The sequence below is a fragment of the Corythoichthys intestinalis genome, chromosome 14 (assembly GCF_030265065.1).
Source record: "Corythoichthys intestinalis isolate RoL2023-P3 chromosome 14, ASM3026506v1, whole genome shotgun sequence".
NCBI lineage: Eukaryota > Metazoa > Chordata > Actinopteri > Syngnathiformes > Syngnathidae > Corythoichthys > Corythoichthys intestinalis.
Window position 1 is genome coordinate 6,191,967 of NC_080408.1, and position 16,474 is coordinate 6,208,440.

Here is a 16,474-nt window from a genome sequence, read left to right on the forward strand (position 1 = left end):
TGTTTGGTCGTTGTTTAGGATTATTGTCTGTTAGACAGGAGAATTCGGGCGTTATTGTTGTCAGGGCAAGGGGAGTTAAGGATCGCCACGTGAGTGCTGAGTGTTAATTTCTCGGTTGCGGGTCCCTCCGTATCAGATGTCCGTTGTAGCAAGACAAGATGTCCCGCCATTTGTTCTGGACTGTCCAGAAGAGTTGATTGCGGGATTTGATGGTGCAGACGTGGGCTTGTAGATGTCTCATCTATCACCTGCTTGTCATTGTCAATCTTGCTCAGTCAGCTGCACGAAGCGCGTTGGGCTTCCGTGGTCAGAAGGCGTCCTGTATGTGTTCTGCCCTTATATGCCCATTGTCTTGGCACTGCAAATTCTAATTATTTCAAGTCCAACTGTTCAAAATCTCAAATATATTCTGCTTGTTTTATCTTAAACTATGATATTTATGCTATTTATTTTATATTGGGTGTGTTTTAGTGATACAAACAGTCAAACAGTAAATATGAGGGAAGAGACAATTCCCTTCAATGCGGAACTTTAAATATGTGTCCCCCCTGAAGGAACTCGCCCCACCGGCCAAGCCGCACGGAAACGGCGACAGCCGAACGAAGTGCCGCTCTGCTGATGTCGCTTCCGCGCGAGTCAATCAGTGGGGCTGAAATTCCGCGCGTTCACTCCCTGTGTTAACCCTTTGTACTGGCTCCATGTTCCAAAAGTTTGAAGAAAGCTCTCAAAAAACAGTTTGACAATTTATTAGTCGACAATGGTCAAAAAACAAGGCAAAAACACGACGGAGGAACAATGCTGGATCCAAAACAAGGCTACATAAAAATGTTTCCGAGCAGCGAACTGTTTGTTATCTCAGTGTCCACTGTTTTTGAAAGCTGCGGTGGAGTGGGCCGGGCCGAAGTTGTGGCTGGGTGTTGTCTTTGGATAATCCCTCTGTGGCCGGTTTTGGGCTGTTAGGTTCGTGTGTGGATGGGACGTGGTTGCCACAGCGACCGATGCTGGTCTTGACGTCCCAAGCGCCCGCTATCAACTTTGTTATCCTGGCTGGGCGAGACGCTACTGGTTTTAGGACAGAGCGCCCTGCTCTTTGTCCTTGGAGTGGCCGGGAGAACTGATTGCAAGAGTTGGTGCGTCAATCTTGCTTGTGACGCACACATTGGGCTTCTGTGATAAGATGGCGTTGTGTATCTATTCTGCTTCTTTTCATTGAACTATGGTGTGCTATTTTATATTAGGTGTGTTAGAATTGTACAGTCCTAGAGTAAATATGAGAAATGATACTATTCCCAGATTAATTATATTACGAGTGTTAGATTAATGCAAACAGTTATATGGCGTGTGCGAGAAAGGTAACTATTCCCTTCACCGCTTACATCTATGCTTTAATCACATAAAAGGAAATATATTCATAAACCTATTGAAACCTGTGACTTATGAATCTGGATTGTTGCATTTTTAACCAATTATTTAACTAATTCTAAACATAATGAACATGAATATTAGCGATGACTCGGATAGCAGCTACAATAAATATTTATTGTTTTTTGGTGTTTCTTTCTAGGTCTCGGACATGACAACGCCTGGATTGGTCTGAATGACCGCACGGTGGAAGATGACTTTCAGTGGACTGATAACAACGAACTAGTCAGTTGACACTCTCGAAGGCCGCCACGGTGTACATAAAATGTCATGTCGGTTTAAAACGTCATTGTCCAAATTGCTTAAATTTGCATGAAAATACCTGAGTTTTTTCCTCATCCCTCACATAAAATGGAATCCACATTGCAGTCGGAACACCTGCTGATAAATAAAGTGAATCACATCTTTCGTAGGTATACGAGAACTGGCGGGAGAGCCAGCCAGACAACTTCTTTGCAGGAGGCGAGGACTGTGTTGTGACCATTGCTCATGAGGATGGCAAATGGAATGACGTGCCCTGCAACTATAATCTGCCCTACATCTGCAAGAAGGGAACAGGTAGTGTTTACTTCCACAGACAATGCAGACATAGAGCTAACCATTCATGTTGATTTTCAAGCATTCCAAATGCTTTCCTTTAGATCAGGGGTTCCCAACCTATTCCACTAAGGCACACTGTGGGTGCAGGATTTCATTCTTACCAAACAAGATGACAACACTTTTTCCCCAATCTGGTGTTTTACAAGTGCAATCAGTTGATTGCAGTCAGGTGTGGCTTGTTTTAGCAGAAGCCTCATTGGTTCAACTGTCTCTGCTGGATCGGCTGGAACAAAAACCAGGACCCACAGTGTGCCTTGAGGACTGGGTTGAAAACCCCTGCTTTAGATAACAGTCCTCCTGTTGATTTTGGAGCATTTCAGGGTCACTTTCTGTTGATTTGGGGGCATTTTGGGGTCACTTCCTATTGATTTTCCGGCATTCTAGAGTCACGCCATTTGAAAAAATAGAAATACAGGAGGGCAAATAAATATTTCGTCAACCAACAATTGTGCAAATTCTCCTACTTGAAATGATTAGAGAGGCCTGTAATTGTCAACAAAGGTAATGAAAGACAGAATGTGGAAACAAAAAAAATCACATTGTTTGATTTTTAAAGAATTTAATAGCAAATCATAGTGGAAAATAAGTATTTGGTCAATATCAAAAATTCATCTCAATACTTTGTTATGTACCCTTTGTTGGCAATAATGGAGGCTAAACGTTTTCTGTAACTCTTCACTCTTCGCTTGGTGTAAAGAAATCAACTGTGGGAGCAATTATTAGAAAATAAAAGACCTACAAGACCACTGATAATCTCCCTCGATCTGGGGCTCCATGCAAGATCTCACCGCGTGGCGTCAAAATGATAACAAGAACGGTGAGCAAAAATCCCAGAACCACACGGGTGACCTAGTGAATGACCTACAGAGAGCTGGAACCACAGTAACAAAGGCTACTATCAGTAACACAATGCGCCGCCAGGGACTCAAATCCTGCACTACCAGATGTGTCCCCCTGCTGAAGCCAGTACATGTCCAGGCCCGTCTGTGGTTCACTAGAGAGCATTTGGATGATCCAGAAGAGGACTGGGAGAATGTGTTATGGTCAGATGAAACCAAAATAGCACTTTTTTGGTAAAAACACAGGTTCTCGTGTTTGGAGGAGAAAGAATACTGAATTGCATCTGAAGAACACCATACCCACTGTGAAGCATGGGGGTGGAAACATCATGCTTTGGGGCTGTTTTTCTTCAAAGGGACCAGGACGACTGATCTGTGTAAAGGAAAGAATGAACGGGGCCATGTATTGAGAGATTTTGAGTGAAAATCTCCTTCCATCAACAAGGGCATTAAAGATGAGACGTGGCTGGGTTTTTCAGCATGCAATGATCCCAAACATACAGCCAGGGCAACAAAGGAGTGGCTTCGTAGGAAGCATTTCAAGGTCCTGGAGTGGCCTAGCCAGTCTCCAGATCTCAACCCCATAGAAAATCTGTGGAGGCAGTTGAAAGTCCGTGTTGCCCAACGACAGCCCCAAAACATCACTGCTCTAGAGGAGATCTGCATGAAGGGATGGGCCAAAATACCAGCAACAGTGTGTGAAAAGCTTGTGAAGAGTTACAGAAAACGTTTGGCCTCTGTTATTGCCAACAAAGGGTACATAACAAAGTACTGAGATGAACTTTTAGTATTGACCAAATACTTATTTTCCACTATAATTTGGAAATACTGTAAATTCTTTAAAAATCAAACAATGTGATTTTCTGGGGTTTTTTTCCACATTCTGTCTCTCATGGTTGAGGTTTACCCATGTTGACAATTACAGGCCTCTCTAATATTTTCAAGTGGGAGAACTTGCACAATTGGTGGTTGACTAAATACTTATTTGCCACAGTGTTTCTAGATAGTAGCTACCATCAATAACAACATACATTATGAGGTGAAGGAATTTGGCACCCCGGCCAAGCCACGGAAACAGCGACAGCCGAACCAAAATGATGTTCCGCTGGCACCGCTTCCGCAAGTCGGCCGGGAGGGGCCAAAATCCTGCGTGTTCACTCCGGTGTTAACCCTTTGTAAACTCCATTTTGAACGGCTCAAAGAAGGCTCTCCGAAAACAGGTTGACAATTTATTCGTCGACAGTGGTCAAAAACAAGGCAAAACAGACGATGGAGAGACAATGCTGGATCCAGGGTCGGCCAAACAACGGCTACATAGAAATGTTCCTGAGAAGCGACAGTTGTTATCTAAATGTTCAGTCGTCTTGAAAGCTGCAGTGGAGTGGGCCGGGCCGAAGCCGTGGCTGGGTGTTGTCTTAGGATCACCCCTTTGTGGCAGGTTTGGGCAGTCAAGTTCGTGCGTCATCCTTCGTGGCTGGGACGTGTTTGGCACGGCCACCGACGCAGGTCTTGACGTTCAAGGCGCCCACGCTATCAAGTGTCATCAGTGCCCCTACCGGAGCACTGATGACACTTTTTTCTTCGCCTATCAGGCGAGGGCTGATTTGCTAGTCCACTTTACTGTGTCAAAGAGCATGGAGCTTGTTTCTTTAAACTATGGTTAAGTGCTTTACTATAATGAATGTGTTAGATTAATGCAAAGACTTATATGGTGTCTGCAAGAAAAGTAACTATTCCCTTCAGAGGTTACGTGTCTGTTTTTGTGTTAACACTAACCAGCTGGCCACGCTTAAGTCATAAACGCTCCATCTTCCAAAGTACTCTCACACCTTAGACTTCCACTCAGAATTTGGCAGGACATCAGTTTTGCTTCATGAAAGGTCACCACCAGCAGATGCTGCACAAATCCTGGCCAATAAAAAAGTCAAATTTGGAGCCCAGTGCAGCATGACTGAGAAACGATATTGAGGTCATATTGTTCTTTTTCACAGATGTCAAACTCAGGCCCCCCAAAAAAAGTCAAATAGCCCTTCTCTTTCATTCCAAACTGGTTATCACAATGTCCATGGCGTTGCCTATTATTTGTCAGCAGCATTAGGCTAGCAGACCTTTGCAAGGTGACATTGTATGGGTTTGTTTCAATACATGTTTGTCGAGTTGTACACTAAACCTCAATTAGGAGTATGGGTGTGGCAATATATAAAAAAGTGATATATCGCGATATTTTGTAGCCCAAAAGGTCATCGATTTGCTCCCACCAAGAATCGATATATCGTTTTAAAAAGGTGCCACTGTTTTAAAAAAAAAAAGAAACAATGGTAACACTTTACAATAAGGGTCCCTTAATTAACATTAGTCAATGCATTTTTAGACAATAACTAATGTTTAAGTAACATTACAATAATTAATATATTTGCTGAACATGAGTTAATGCATTACCTAATGCATTAGTTAATGCATAACCAGACAGTAACTCATGGTTTGGTAAAATTAAAAATATATATAGGTGGTTAAGGTTAGGGTTTAGGGTTAGGGTTTGTTAACTTAGCATTTATAATTTCTTAGTTAAGGGACACATGTGGGTTAAGTAATACTTACGTTAAGTACGTTAAGTATTACTTAACCTTAATTAACCATTACTGAATGTTTTTTGGACCCTTATTGTAAAGTGTAGCACATGTATCCCTTACCTACGAAATTATAAATGCTTAAGTTCCCCCCTCTTAACCTTTATTAACCATTGCTGAATGCTTTTGGACCTTTATTGTAAAGTGTAGCACATGTGTACCTTAACTAAGAAATTATAAATGCTTAAGTTAACAAACCCTAACCCTATATAGGCCTATATATTCGTTGCACAGCCTTCAACGCGTACAGACGCACTCATGAAGCACTCTCTTATCTTAACCAATAAGCGCTCAGGGTTAGCAAGCTCGACTCCCAGTATGGCTCCAAAGAATTTGAAACCTGGAGACTTGGATGAAATAAAAATCCTCCATACAGAAGTTGGAAGTCTCCTTGACTGGCTTGATTCAAAACCAGAATCAAGAAATCTGGATTACAATTTACGCCTAGCCCAGGGGACACAGTGGCGCAACTGGCAATTGCTAAGCTGAAAGAGTATGGAATAAACATGGAACCGCTGGACATCCGTCGCTGCCTTCTGCTCCCATCTGGGGGGAGAGGACCGGCGACGGTGCTCATGAAGCTGGCAGACCACAAGACCAAGACTGCCCTGCTTAACCAACGCCGCCACCTGAAAGGGTCGAAGATTTTTTTAATGACAACTTGACTCGCCGAAATTGCAAGCAAAGCACGTCAACTCAAGAAAGCTGGTAAAAATAGCCAACACCTGGGTCTCGGATTGCAGGATCCTTGTCAAGACGCAAGATATGAAGATAAGAGCTATCACGAGTCTTGACCAACTGAATATAATAGCTGGATAACTGGAAATACTACACAGCGGACCAGTATAACAACTCGTGGATGTGGACGGTTCGAACACACTAAGGATTATCTACTAAAAGTACTAAAGATTAGACAGACTGTGTGCAACTCCAGATTAACAAATGTTACACTAAATGCCTCCCAAAATGTCCCCCACGTCAATCTTAGACAGTTTAGCCTCTTGGACTAAACCACTTTAACAGAAATTGTGTCAAAATTAAAGCCCACAACATGCTGCCTTGACATCCTTCCTTCAAACTTTTTCAAAACTGTTTTTCATTGCATAGCCCCGGACATACTTCAGATTATAAATACTTCTCTCCAAACAGGAGAGTTTCCTCAGACTTTAAAAACTGCAGTAATAAAACCGCTCCTAAAAAAACCTAATCTGGATGCCTCAACCATTAGTAATTACAGGCCAATATCAAATCTGACATTCCTGGGGAAAATTACCGAAAGGGTTGTGTTCGAACAGATCCAGACTTTTATGATGCAAAACAATCTTTTTAACTCATTTCAGTCACAACACAGCACCGAGACCGTGCTTATCAAAGTCCTAAATGATATTCGTCGGAATACCGATGCAGGCAAATCATCTGTTCTGCTGCTATTGGATCTCAGCGCCGCATTTGACACGGTTGATCACAACATACTACTCAGCAGATTGGAAGAGTGGGTAGGGCTTACTGACACTATTCTTCAGTGGTTCACATCCTATTTACATGATAGGGATTTCTTTGTGTCAATCGGAAACTATCAGTCAGAACGAACCAAATTCACGCGTGGAGTCCCTCAAGGGTCAATTCTTGGACCACTCTTATTTAACATCTATATGCTCCCGTTAGCTCAGATAATGGAACAGTATGACATCTCCTATCACGCCTATGCAGATGACACACAACTATACATTTCTGTGTCCCCACATGATTATAGTCCCTTAGTCTCCCTGAGTAAATGCATTCATCAAATCAATGAATGGATGTGCCAGAATTTTCTCCAGTTAAATGTGGAGAAGACAGGTGATCATTTTTGGGCCAAAAAAGGAAAGGTCAAAGATAAGCTGCCAACTTAGCACAATGTCACTTACAGCTACAAATCAAGTCAGAAACCTCGGCGTAATTATTGACTCAGACCTAAAATTTGATAGCCATCTAAAGTCTGTCACTAAATCCGCTTATTACCACCTAAAAAATATAACCAGAATTAAGGGGCTTCTGACACAACAAGACATGGAAAAACTTATTCATGCATTCATTTTCAGCAGATTGGACTATTGCAACGGTATATTTACAGGTCTTGATAAAAAATCAGTCAGGAAGCTGCAGCCAGAGTCCTCACAAATACAAGGAAGCTGGACCACATTACACCGGTTTTGAAATCGCTACACTGGCTTCCAGTGAGTCAAAGGATAGACTATAAAATACTACTGCTCGTCTACAAAACAATTAGTGGCCTTGGACCAAAATACATGCTTGACTTGTTAGATTCCTATGAGACATCTAGACCCCTAAGGTCGTCTGGAACCGGTCTTCTGCATGTTCCAAGAACAAGAACCAAGCAGGGTGAGGCAGCATTTGGTTACTATGCTCCTCACCTCTGGAACAAGTTACCCGAACCTCTGAAGTATGCTCAAACTGTTAGCTCTTTTAAATCAGGGCTAAAAACGCTTTTGTTTAGCACAGCATATCCATAACTGTCTATATATTTCAATCTACTTGCTTTCTATTCCTCTTGTGCTTATCTCCATTGCTGATTTCAATTATTATTAGGAGTAGTAGTTTTTGTTTTATTTTTTATTTTTGTTTTATTTGTATTTATTTATTTTAATTCTGTGATTAAGTGCGATCTTTTGTCTTGGTTTTTACGTTGTATTGATTTAAATGTGATTTTTATGATCTTCATTTGATGTAAAGCACTTTGAATTGCCTCGTGTTGAATTGTGCTATATAAATAAATTTGCCTTGCCTTGCCTAAAGATAACAAATGCTCTGACTTTAATTTGCACGGACATAACATGGCACGAATACTATATAAAACGAATAATAAGCATGTTTTTGTTGTGGAGACATTAATCTTGGGATAAAATATGTACAGCATGTTGTTTATACATTCATGTCTGATGAAACTGTTACAGTGACCTCTGTGTGCGCCAATTGTTGCTACTCACACCAGCTGCGATAACACATAATCACTTCACACACATAGCCACAACAAAATGTTCCACAGCAAACAGATGCAAAAATGTCAGGGACATGACGTACACCCTGAAACTAATTGACTGGACGCTAAATTACTAAACTCAGATTGTTGATTGTGTTATTGTACAGTTTTGATGTATGTTCCCTGCCTGAATGTGGGTTTTTAGTTGTATGGGGGACGGGAAACTGATAAGCATATGCTTCACCTCGTCCGCCTTTATCCTCATTCTTCAGCTCCTTCGGGCAAATCATATCACATTTTGTAATTGTCAATGATTGTCAATGATACCGATGATGGTGACAATAAAATTCCATTCCATATATATTTTTAATTTTACCAAACTATTAGTTACTGTCTGGTTATGCGTTAACGAATGCATTAACTAATGCATTAACTCATGTTAATTAATATATCAATAAATGTTACATAAGCAATTAAATTATTGTAATGTTACTTAAACATTAGTTATTGTCTTAAAATGCATTAACTAATGCATTAACTCATGTTAATTAATATATTAATAAATGTTAGATAAGCAATCAAATTAATTACTGTAATGTTACTTAAACATTAGTTATTGTCTTAAAATGCATTAACTAATGCATTAACTCATGTTAATTAATATATTGATAAATGTTAGATAAGGGATTAAATGAATTATTGTCATGTTACTTAAACATGAGTTACTGTCTAAAAATGTATTAACTAATGTTAATTATGGGACCCTGATTGTAAAGTGTTACCGAAACAATTCCTACTTGTTTTTCCAGTGCTGTGTGGGACCCCACCTGCTGTAGAAAACGCCCACCTGGTAGGTCGGCGGAGGTCGCACTACGACATCCACGCTGTGGTGCGCTACCAGTGCTCGGAGGGCTTCTATCAACGCCACATTCCTACCGCACGCTGCCGGGCGGACGGCAGCTGGGAGCGACCCAGGATCATATGCGCTAAGTGTAAGTACATTGCCTTACTCGAACTTCCGTATTATTTGAAGTGGCTTTTGTAGCTAAATAAAGTCTTTTGATAGATTAAAACAGTGTTAGGTTTTGTGTTGGTTTTCTCCTAGTGTGACTTGTCCCTGTGATTGCCCATTGATTTCACCTGTTGTACCTGCTCCTAGTGTATCCTCCAACCTGCATCCTCCTGTGCTCACCTGTTCCCCGTTGTGTCGTTACCCCTTGTCTGTGTGTGTATATCAGCTCCCAGTTTCTTTTCACTCTTTGTTGCGTTATTGTCAATGTCATTGTCGAAGTCCTGTCCAAGCCCTCGTGTAGTGGTCCCTCCGATAAAGTAAGTTTTGTTTGAACTTTGCCTTTTTGATCCCCAGTACTTTTGGTTGTACTTTGTGTTTGTGTTAGTTATTATTAAAACGTTTTTTGAGATCACCACCACCTGCCTGGTTGCTTTTGTTTCCCTGCATTTGCGTCCACACCACCTGCCTGCCTGTGTTTTCCTGACAAACAGAAATAATGAGAAACAAAAAGTGAAGACTTGTCACCAAATAGGCTGCTTTTGAGCTTTAGAAGCCAAATTTTAAAACTTAAACCACCCTTATTGTCTGGGAGAAATCCCATGTTTCTTTCTACTTGCACTATGTAATGATAGGTTCATGCTGATGAAATTTTATATTACTTGAAACCAGTAGTGAAAATAAGAGTCTGAAACTTTTTACTTTTACTCCTTACCTTGCCAAAAAATGCTTTTTACTTTTTTTTTTCTCTACCTCTTCGGATGACAACACAACAAAAAACATGTAAATTCATCCCACACAACCCGATCACGGTGTTGGGTAGTGGCTGCCAGTCAAAGACCTGGTATTATATTATATTATATTATATTATAATTATTTTTATTTTATTTACTTTTATTCCGTGAGGAATTCAGAAAGGGTTATTTGATTGTTGCTTTCTGAAAAACAATACATTTTTACTAGGGCTGTCAAAATTATCGCGTTAACGGGCGTTAATTATTTTTTAAAATTAATCCCGTTAAAAAATTTGACGCAATTAACGCACTTGGCCCAGCTCAGACAGATTTAAAAGACAGGGGAGTGAAAGGCCCACTTGTTAATTGTGTTTTGCGGAGTTTTGCTGCCCTCTGCTGGCGCTTGGGTGCGACTGATTTTATAGTGTAAGTAATTATTGCCATCAACAATGGCGGGCTACAAGTTTATTTTTTGAAAATTTTACAAATTTTATTAAAACGAAAACATTAAGAGGGGTTTTAATATAAAATTTCTATAACTTGGACTAACATTTTTCATAAAGAACTACAAGTCTTTCTATCCATGGATCACTTTAACAGAATGTTAATAATGTTAATGCCATCTTGTTGATATATTGTTATAATAAACAAATACAGTCCTTAAGTACCGCATGCTGAATATATATATGTCCATCTTGCGTCTTATCTTTCTATTCCAACAATAATTTACAGAAAAATATGGCATATTATATAGATGGTTTGAATTGCGATTAATTGCGATTAATTACGATTAATTAATTTTTAAGCTGTAATTAACTCGATTAAAATTTTTAATCGTTTGACAGCCCTAATTTTTACATTTAGGCACTCCTGCAATCATCACACTTTTTGTGTTACAAACTGACCCGGCCCCTCATCAGAGAAGGAAAAAGTTATGTGGCCCTCACAGGAAAAAGTTTGGGGACCCCTGCTTTAAAACCAAAGAAAATGCTGGTTGAAATCAACTCAGTCGACTAATGAAATTGAATTGAAATTAAGTGCTATTAGCCAATTTCCCTTTTCCTTTTCAGCACGGCGTTCCCACCGATACAGACGCCATCATCGCAAGGAGCGTCGCGAACATCGCGGCCACCGGAGACACGGCGAGGGCCACAAAACCAGAGAGGACGCGCGCAGCTACGACTGAACCAAATAACACGCCGCCTGCAGTCAAGGTGCTACTGTGGCTCCGGTTTACGCAAAAGCAAAACACGGCGATTCCCTTGCTCTGCTTCTAACTGCTTTAGATGACATAAGGCTTGATTACTAGTCAAATTTGACGCTTTTTTTTTTTTTTTTTAAATAAATCTCAAACTCATATCCTTTAACTACGGTCCAAGGCGAACACTAACTGTAACACTAGACTTCACGCTCCCTAACTTTAACCCGTACAGATGATGTGTCCGCGATGAACTCGATTAGGTCAGACTGGCAGCGGATCGCGCGCGCGTGTGTGTGTGTGTGCATGAAAGAGAGGAATATTCCGTTTTTGTGTGCGTAATGTGAAAATGACTCATCTAGTATTCTGTTACAAAGCACAGATGTCATTGATGCAAGATAGCAAGGTGACCCTCGGCTTTTTTTGTACGCGCTGCGGTATGGGGCGCCGTTTGTAAAGCAGCACATACTCAAAATTACGACAACATTTTCTCACATTTAGCGCCACACAGTGTTTAAAATGGTGTGAAATTTTTTGAGTCATTTTTTTTTTTTTTTTTTTGCACATTTACAACATTATTTAGCAACTTAAATATTTATTTTTAAATAAGTTTTGGACCTGATTGTTTAAAACCAGAACTAAATATTTAATTAAACTTATATCCTATATCCTAAATGTTAAATCAGGAAATGGTCGGAACTAAATATTTAGCTTAATATGCAAATTCACATGACTGGAGACCGGAAGTAACAAAATAAAAGCTGGAGCACACAAAATACTCTTTAAATAGTTTCTCCTAAATATGTATTTTACCTATATATTGTTATTATCACAATGACTCATGTCCAAGAGCAGACTGCCACCGTTGAGTAGGTTTTATTCATTTTCAAGCAACGTAAATAAGTTTTATTTTGTTACTTCCGGTCTCCGGTCATGTGAATTTGCATATTAAGCTAAATATTTAGTTCCAACCGTTTCCAGATTTAGCATTTAGGATATAGGATAACAATGTAAGATTTAAATGAAATATTTAGTTCTGGATTTAAACAATTAGGTCCAAAACTTCTTATTTAAAAATAAATATTTAAGTTGCTAAATAATGTTGTAAATGTGAAAAAAAAAAGTGACTCTAAAAATTTCACACCACGTTTTAAACATTGTCTGGTGCTAAATGTGAGAAAATGTTGTCGTAATTTTGAGCATGTGCTGCTTTACAAACGGCGCCCCATACCGCAGTAGTTACTTTATCCCACAAGCACACACTTTGCCGATTTATTCTACTTACATGCTTTTTTTCTAATATCTATTCCATTCCGTGTCATGTTTTATTTATTACTTTTGCTAGTGAAGATGCGCTTTGTTATTTTGTACTTCTTTGGTGTAACGTTGATTTTTTTCTAACCCGGTATTAAATACACTCGGTCAGTAATTAAAATGAATTGATTTGTCTCTATTCTGAGTATTGTACATATCGTGGTGTTTCCTGGCTGATGTTTAATCAATAGCTGGACGTTGTCCAATCAGATAATGCGCCTCAGTGAGTGGCATTGACAACTTGATTGATATCGTGAATGAGGTGATTTGACACCGCTCACTCATGCCTAAATTGCTTAAAACTCCCTTCAATCACTGCATGGCTACTTTTATTCAATGGCTAGAATGTGGAGATTTGTTCGGGGGTGGGGGGTGGGGGTCTTTGATATTTGAATTGTCTTCAACATTTTTTGGTGTTCTTATGATGTTTTTTGTCCTGTTGTTGTGTTTCATTCTTAATAAAGAGAAAATTATACAGCATTTGTGAAGATTGTGTTTCATCTAGCCTAAAGTGACAAAATGTTCTCTTTTTCAAGGACGTGTCCACTTTTTACATCCTGTCCAGTGCGTCCGGCAGGGTTTTATACAGTGCCCTCCATAATTATTGGCACCCCTGGTTAAGATGTGTTTTTCAGCTTCTAATATTTTTTTTAATTCAAATAAAATGGGACCTTAATGGAAAAAAAAAAGAGAAAAATCCAACCTTCAATTCAAGTGCATTCCATCAATGGGGAAAAAATCCCACATAAAGAAAAAATTATTTGACATCAAATAATTTGTGTCAGAATTATTAGCAGCCCTGGTATTGTACTTTGTACAACCCCCTTTTGCCAACAAAACAAGGTCTGGGGACTGAGATGGCCATGGGAGGAGCTTGATTTTGTGTCTGGTGAACCATTTCTGTGTAGATTTGGCCATATGTTTAGGGTCATTGTCTTGCTGAAAGACCCAGTGACGACCCACCTTCAGCTTTCGGGCAGAGGGCAACAGATTTTGATTTAAAATGTCCTAGTATTTAAAGCATTCATGATGCCATGCACCCTAACAAGGTTCCCAGGGCCTTTGGAAGCGAAACAGCCCCACAGCATCACTGACCCACCCCCATACTTCACAGTGGGTATGAGGTGCTTTTCAGCATGCGTATCTTTCGTGGCATGCCAGACCCACTTAGGGTGTTTGTTGCCAAAAAGCTCAATCTTGGTCACACTCAAAAATACACACGGTCCCAGGCTTCAACTGGGACCGTGTGCTTTGGTCAGATGAGACCAAGATTGAGCTTTTTGGCAACAAACACTCTAAGTGGGTCTGGCGTGCCACAAAAGATGCGCGTGCTGAAAAGCACGTCATACCCACTGTGAAGTATGGGGGTAAAAAAACATTTGCTCAAACAAAAACTTATGTTGGTCTTAACAGGGAGCAGCTGGATTCAGCCATGTTGATTGAGTTATGTCATATTCACTGTTACCACTAGAGGGCAGTGTGTCCACCCAAATTATGAAAAATAAATGCAAACACTTTAAAAACCAACTATTACAACGCCACTTTAATTAAAAGAATACTCGAAGCAGCAAAACATTAATTCGAAGCTTTTTTCTAATCGGATTACTCGAGTTAATCGATTAACCGTTGCAGCACTTGTTGTGACGACAGGAGCTCACAGGTTATCGGTATGTATGCTGGCTAAACGTACCTTCCAGCAACTGCTGACTTCTGTCGGAGTTTGTACAGGTGTAATATGTCAAATCCCGTTTGGTGTTGCATTTTTACAATGCAGATGATTGTAAACTTTTATAGCAATGCTAGATTTTTCCCTGGCTATCGGTGCTAGCTGTCAGTGAGGTCTGTCAATGGCATCGAATTACTTGGGCGGCAGTTGAATTTCAATGGGCTACAATGGTAAGTTTTTGGTCAAAAATCACCACCACACAAGTTTTTCTGCAATTAAGAATGAATAGGAAATTTGGACATACATGGCTGTCAATGGCATTGACTTACATGGGTCCCAGTTGAACGTCAATGGGCTGTAATGGTAAACAGTCAAAAATCACAACCACCTGTATTTTCCTGCCATCGGAAATGAAGGAAATATTTGCCATTAGAAATGAAGAGAATGACGTACATGGTCGTCAATAGCAAAGTTTTGGCAAGTTTGGGGGGAATTGTAATTTTTTTTGGCAAATTTTGTATATGCCCCTTAGGATGTTGACATTTTTTTTCTGTGTAAATTATGCGATTTGGTCAAAAATTGTAGGACTAGATAAATTTTGGAAAAAAAAAACAAAAAAACAAGCATTTACAGGCGAACGGAAATTTTCGGGGGGTCATTTGAAAAAATTCCCTTCTTCGCGCAAAAATTCCGGTCATTTGGATATTTGAACCCCATCTAATTAAAAATTTAAAAAGGAACTGGTCCTCCAAATGAAGGTGGACGACAATGTCACGTGACTGATTGCAGAGTGTGACACTGCACTTCCATCCAGGGTTCATCTCTTATCAGCACTATGTGACATCATCTTCGGGTCAAAGATAAGCTCTACTCAAACCTAGTTAGTGTGATGTTGAACGATTTCTATTTTTAAAAATATACTGTACTGAGCACAGATGGAGTATTTAGTTATTTAAACCACCTTTATTGTTCAACATTAACGGTGAATTCCTTCAGTTTCGGTCAATGGTGCGCACCAGATCTGGGGCACACCAGATTGTTTCTTAGTGCGCACCAGAAACAATCTGGTAAATATTAGCATTAAATAGCATTTGATAGCGTACTTTTTCTACGGAAGTTAGCCAATTGTTCTTTTGTAAGATCCTCATTTACTTATTTTATATCATTTGAGGCTAAGCTCAGGCACGCATCGGACACCGGCGTCGTGCTAAAATGATAATACAGGATTGAGTTTAGCTTTACGTCAATCTTGGACTCAACTAGCGCCTGAGTTTAGCCTCAAACGATATAAAAAAAAAAAAAAAATCAGTATCTCAGTACAACAAAAGAACAATTGGCTAATTTGCATATCAAAAGTCTGCTATCATAAATGCTATATAATGCTAATGTTTACCAGATTGTTTCTGGTGCACACTAGAAAAAATGTTTTTTTGTTGTTGTTTTTTTTTTATATCATTCGAGGCTAAGCTCAGGCGCGCATCAGACACCAGCAGTTTCGGTGTGCAAAAAAGGATAATGCCGGATTTAGTTGAGCTTTACTTCAACCTTGGACTCCACTAGCGCCTAAGCTTAGCCTCAAACGATATAAAAAAATAAGCAAACGAGGGTCTAAGTACAACAAAAGAACAGCTAACTTGCAGAGCAAAAGTCTGCTAGCTTAAATGCTACATGCTAATGCTTACCAGATTATTTCTCGTTTATTTTTTTTATATCGTTTGAGGCTAAGCTTAGGCGCTAGTTGAGTCCAAGATTGAAGTAAAGCTCAACTAAATCCTGCATTAACCCTTTTAGCACGCCGAAACTGCTGGTGTCCGACATGCGCCTGAGCTTAGCCTCGAACGCACTTAGATTGTTGTACTTAGATTCTCTTTTATTTATTTATTTATTTTTTTAATATCGTTTAAGACTAAACTCAGGTGCACATCAGACACTAGCAGTTTTGGCGTGCTCAACATGATAATACAGGATCTAGTTGAACTTGACTTCAATCTTGGACTCAATTAGCGCCTGAGCATAGCCTCAAACGATATAACAAAATAAATAAATGATGAGGATCTAAGCACAACAAAATAACAATTGGCTAAC

General features: G+C 39.7%; 1 protein-coding gene across 1 annotated transcript in view; it reads left to right on the forward strand.

Moving 5' to 3' along the window:
- Window positions 1-13,090, forward strand: part of LOC130929360 (neurocan core protein-like) — a 128,442-nt gene extending 115,352 nt beyond the window's left edge. Inside the window, exons 17-20 of the mRNA XM_057856458.1 lie at window positions 1,565-1,647; window positions 1,836-1,980; window positions 9,278-9,460; window positions 11,282-13,090. Of these exons, the coding sequence (XP_057712441.1) occupies window positions 1,565-1,647; window positions 1,836-1,980; window positions 9,278-9,460; window positions 11,282-11,397 (527 nt within the window). The 3' untranslated portion in view covers window positions 11,398-13,090. The remainder of the gene's footprint in view (window positions 1-1,564; window positions 1,648-1,835; window positions 1,981-9,277; window positions 9,461-11,281) is intronic.
- The last annotated feature ends 3,384 nt before the right edge of the window (window positions 13,091-16,474 follow it).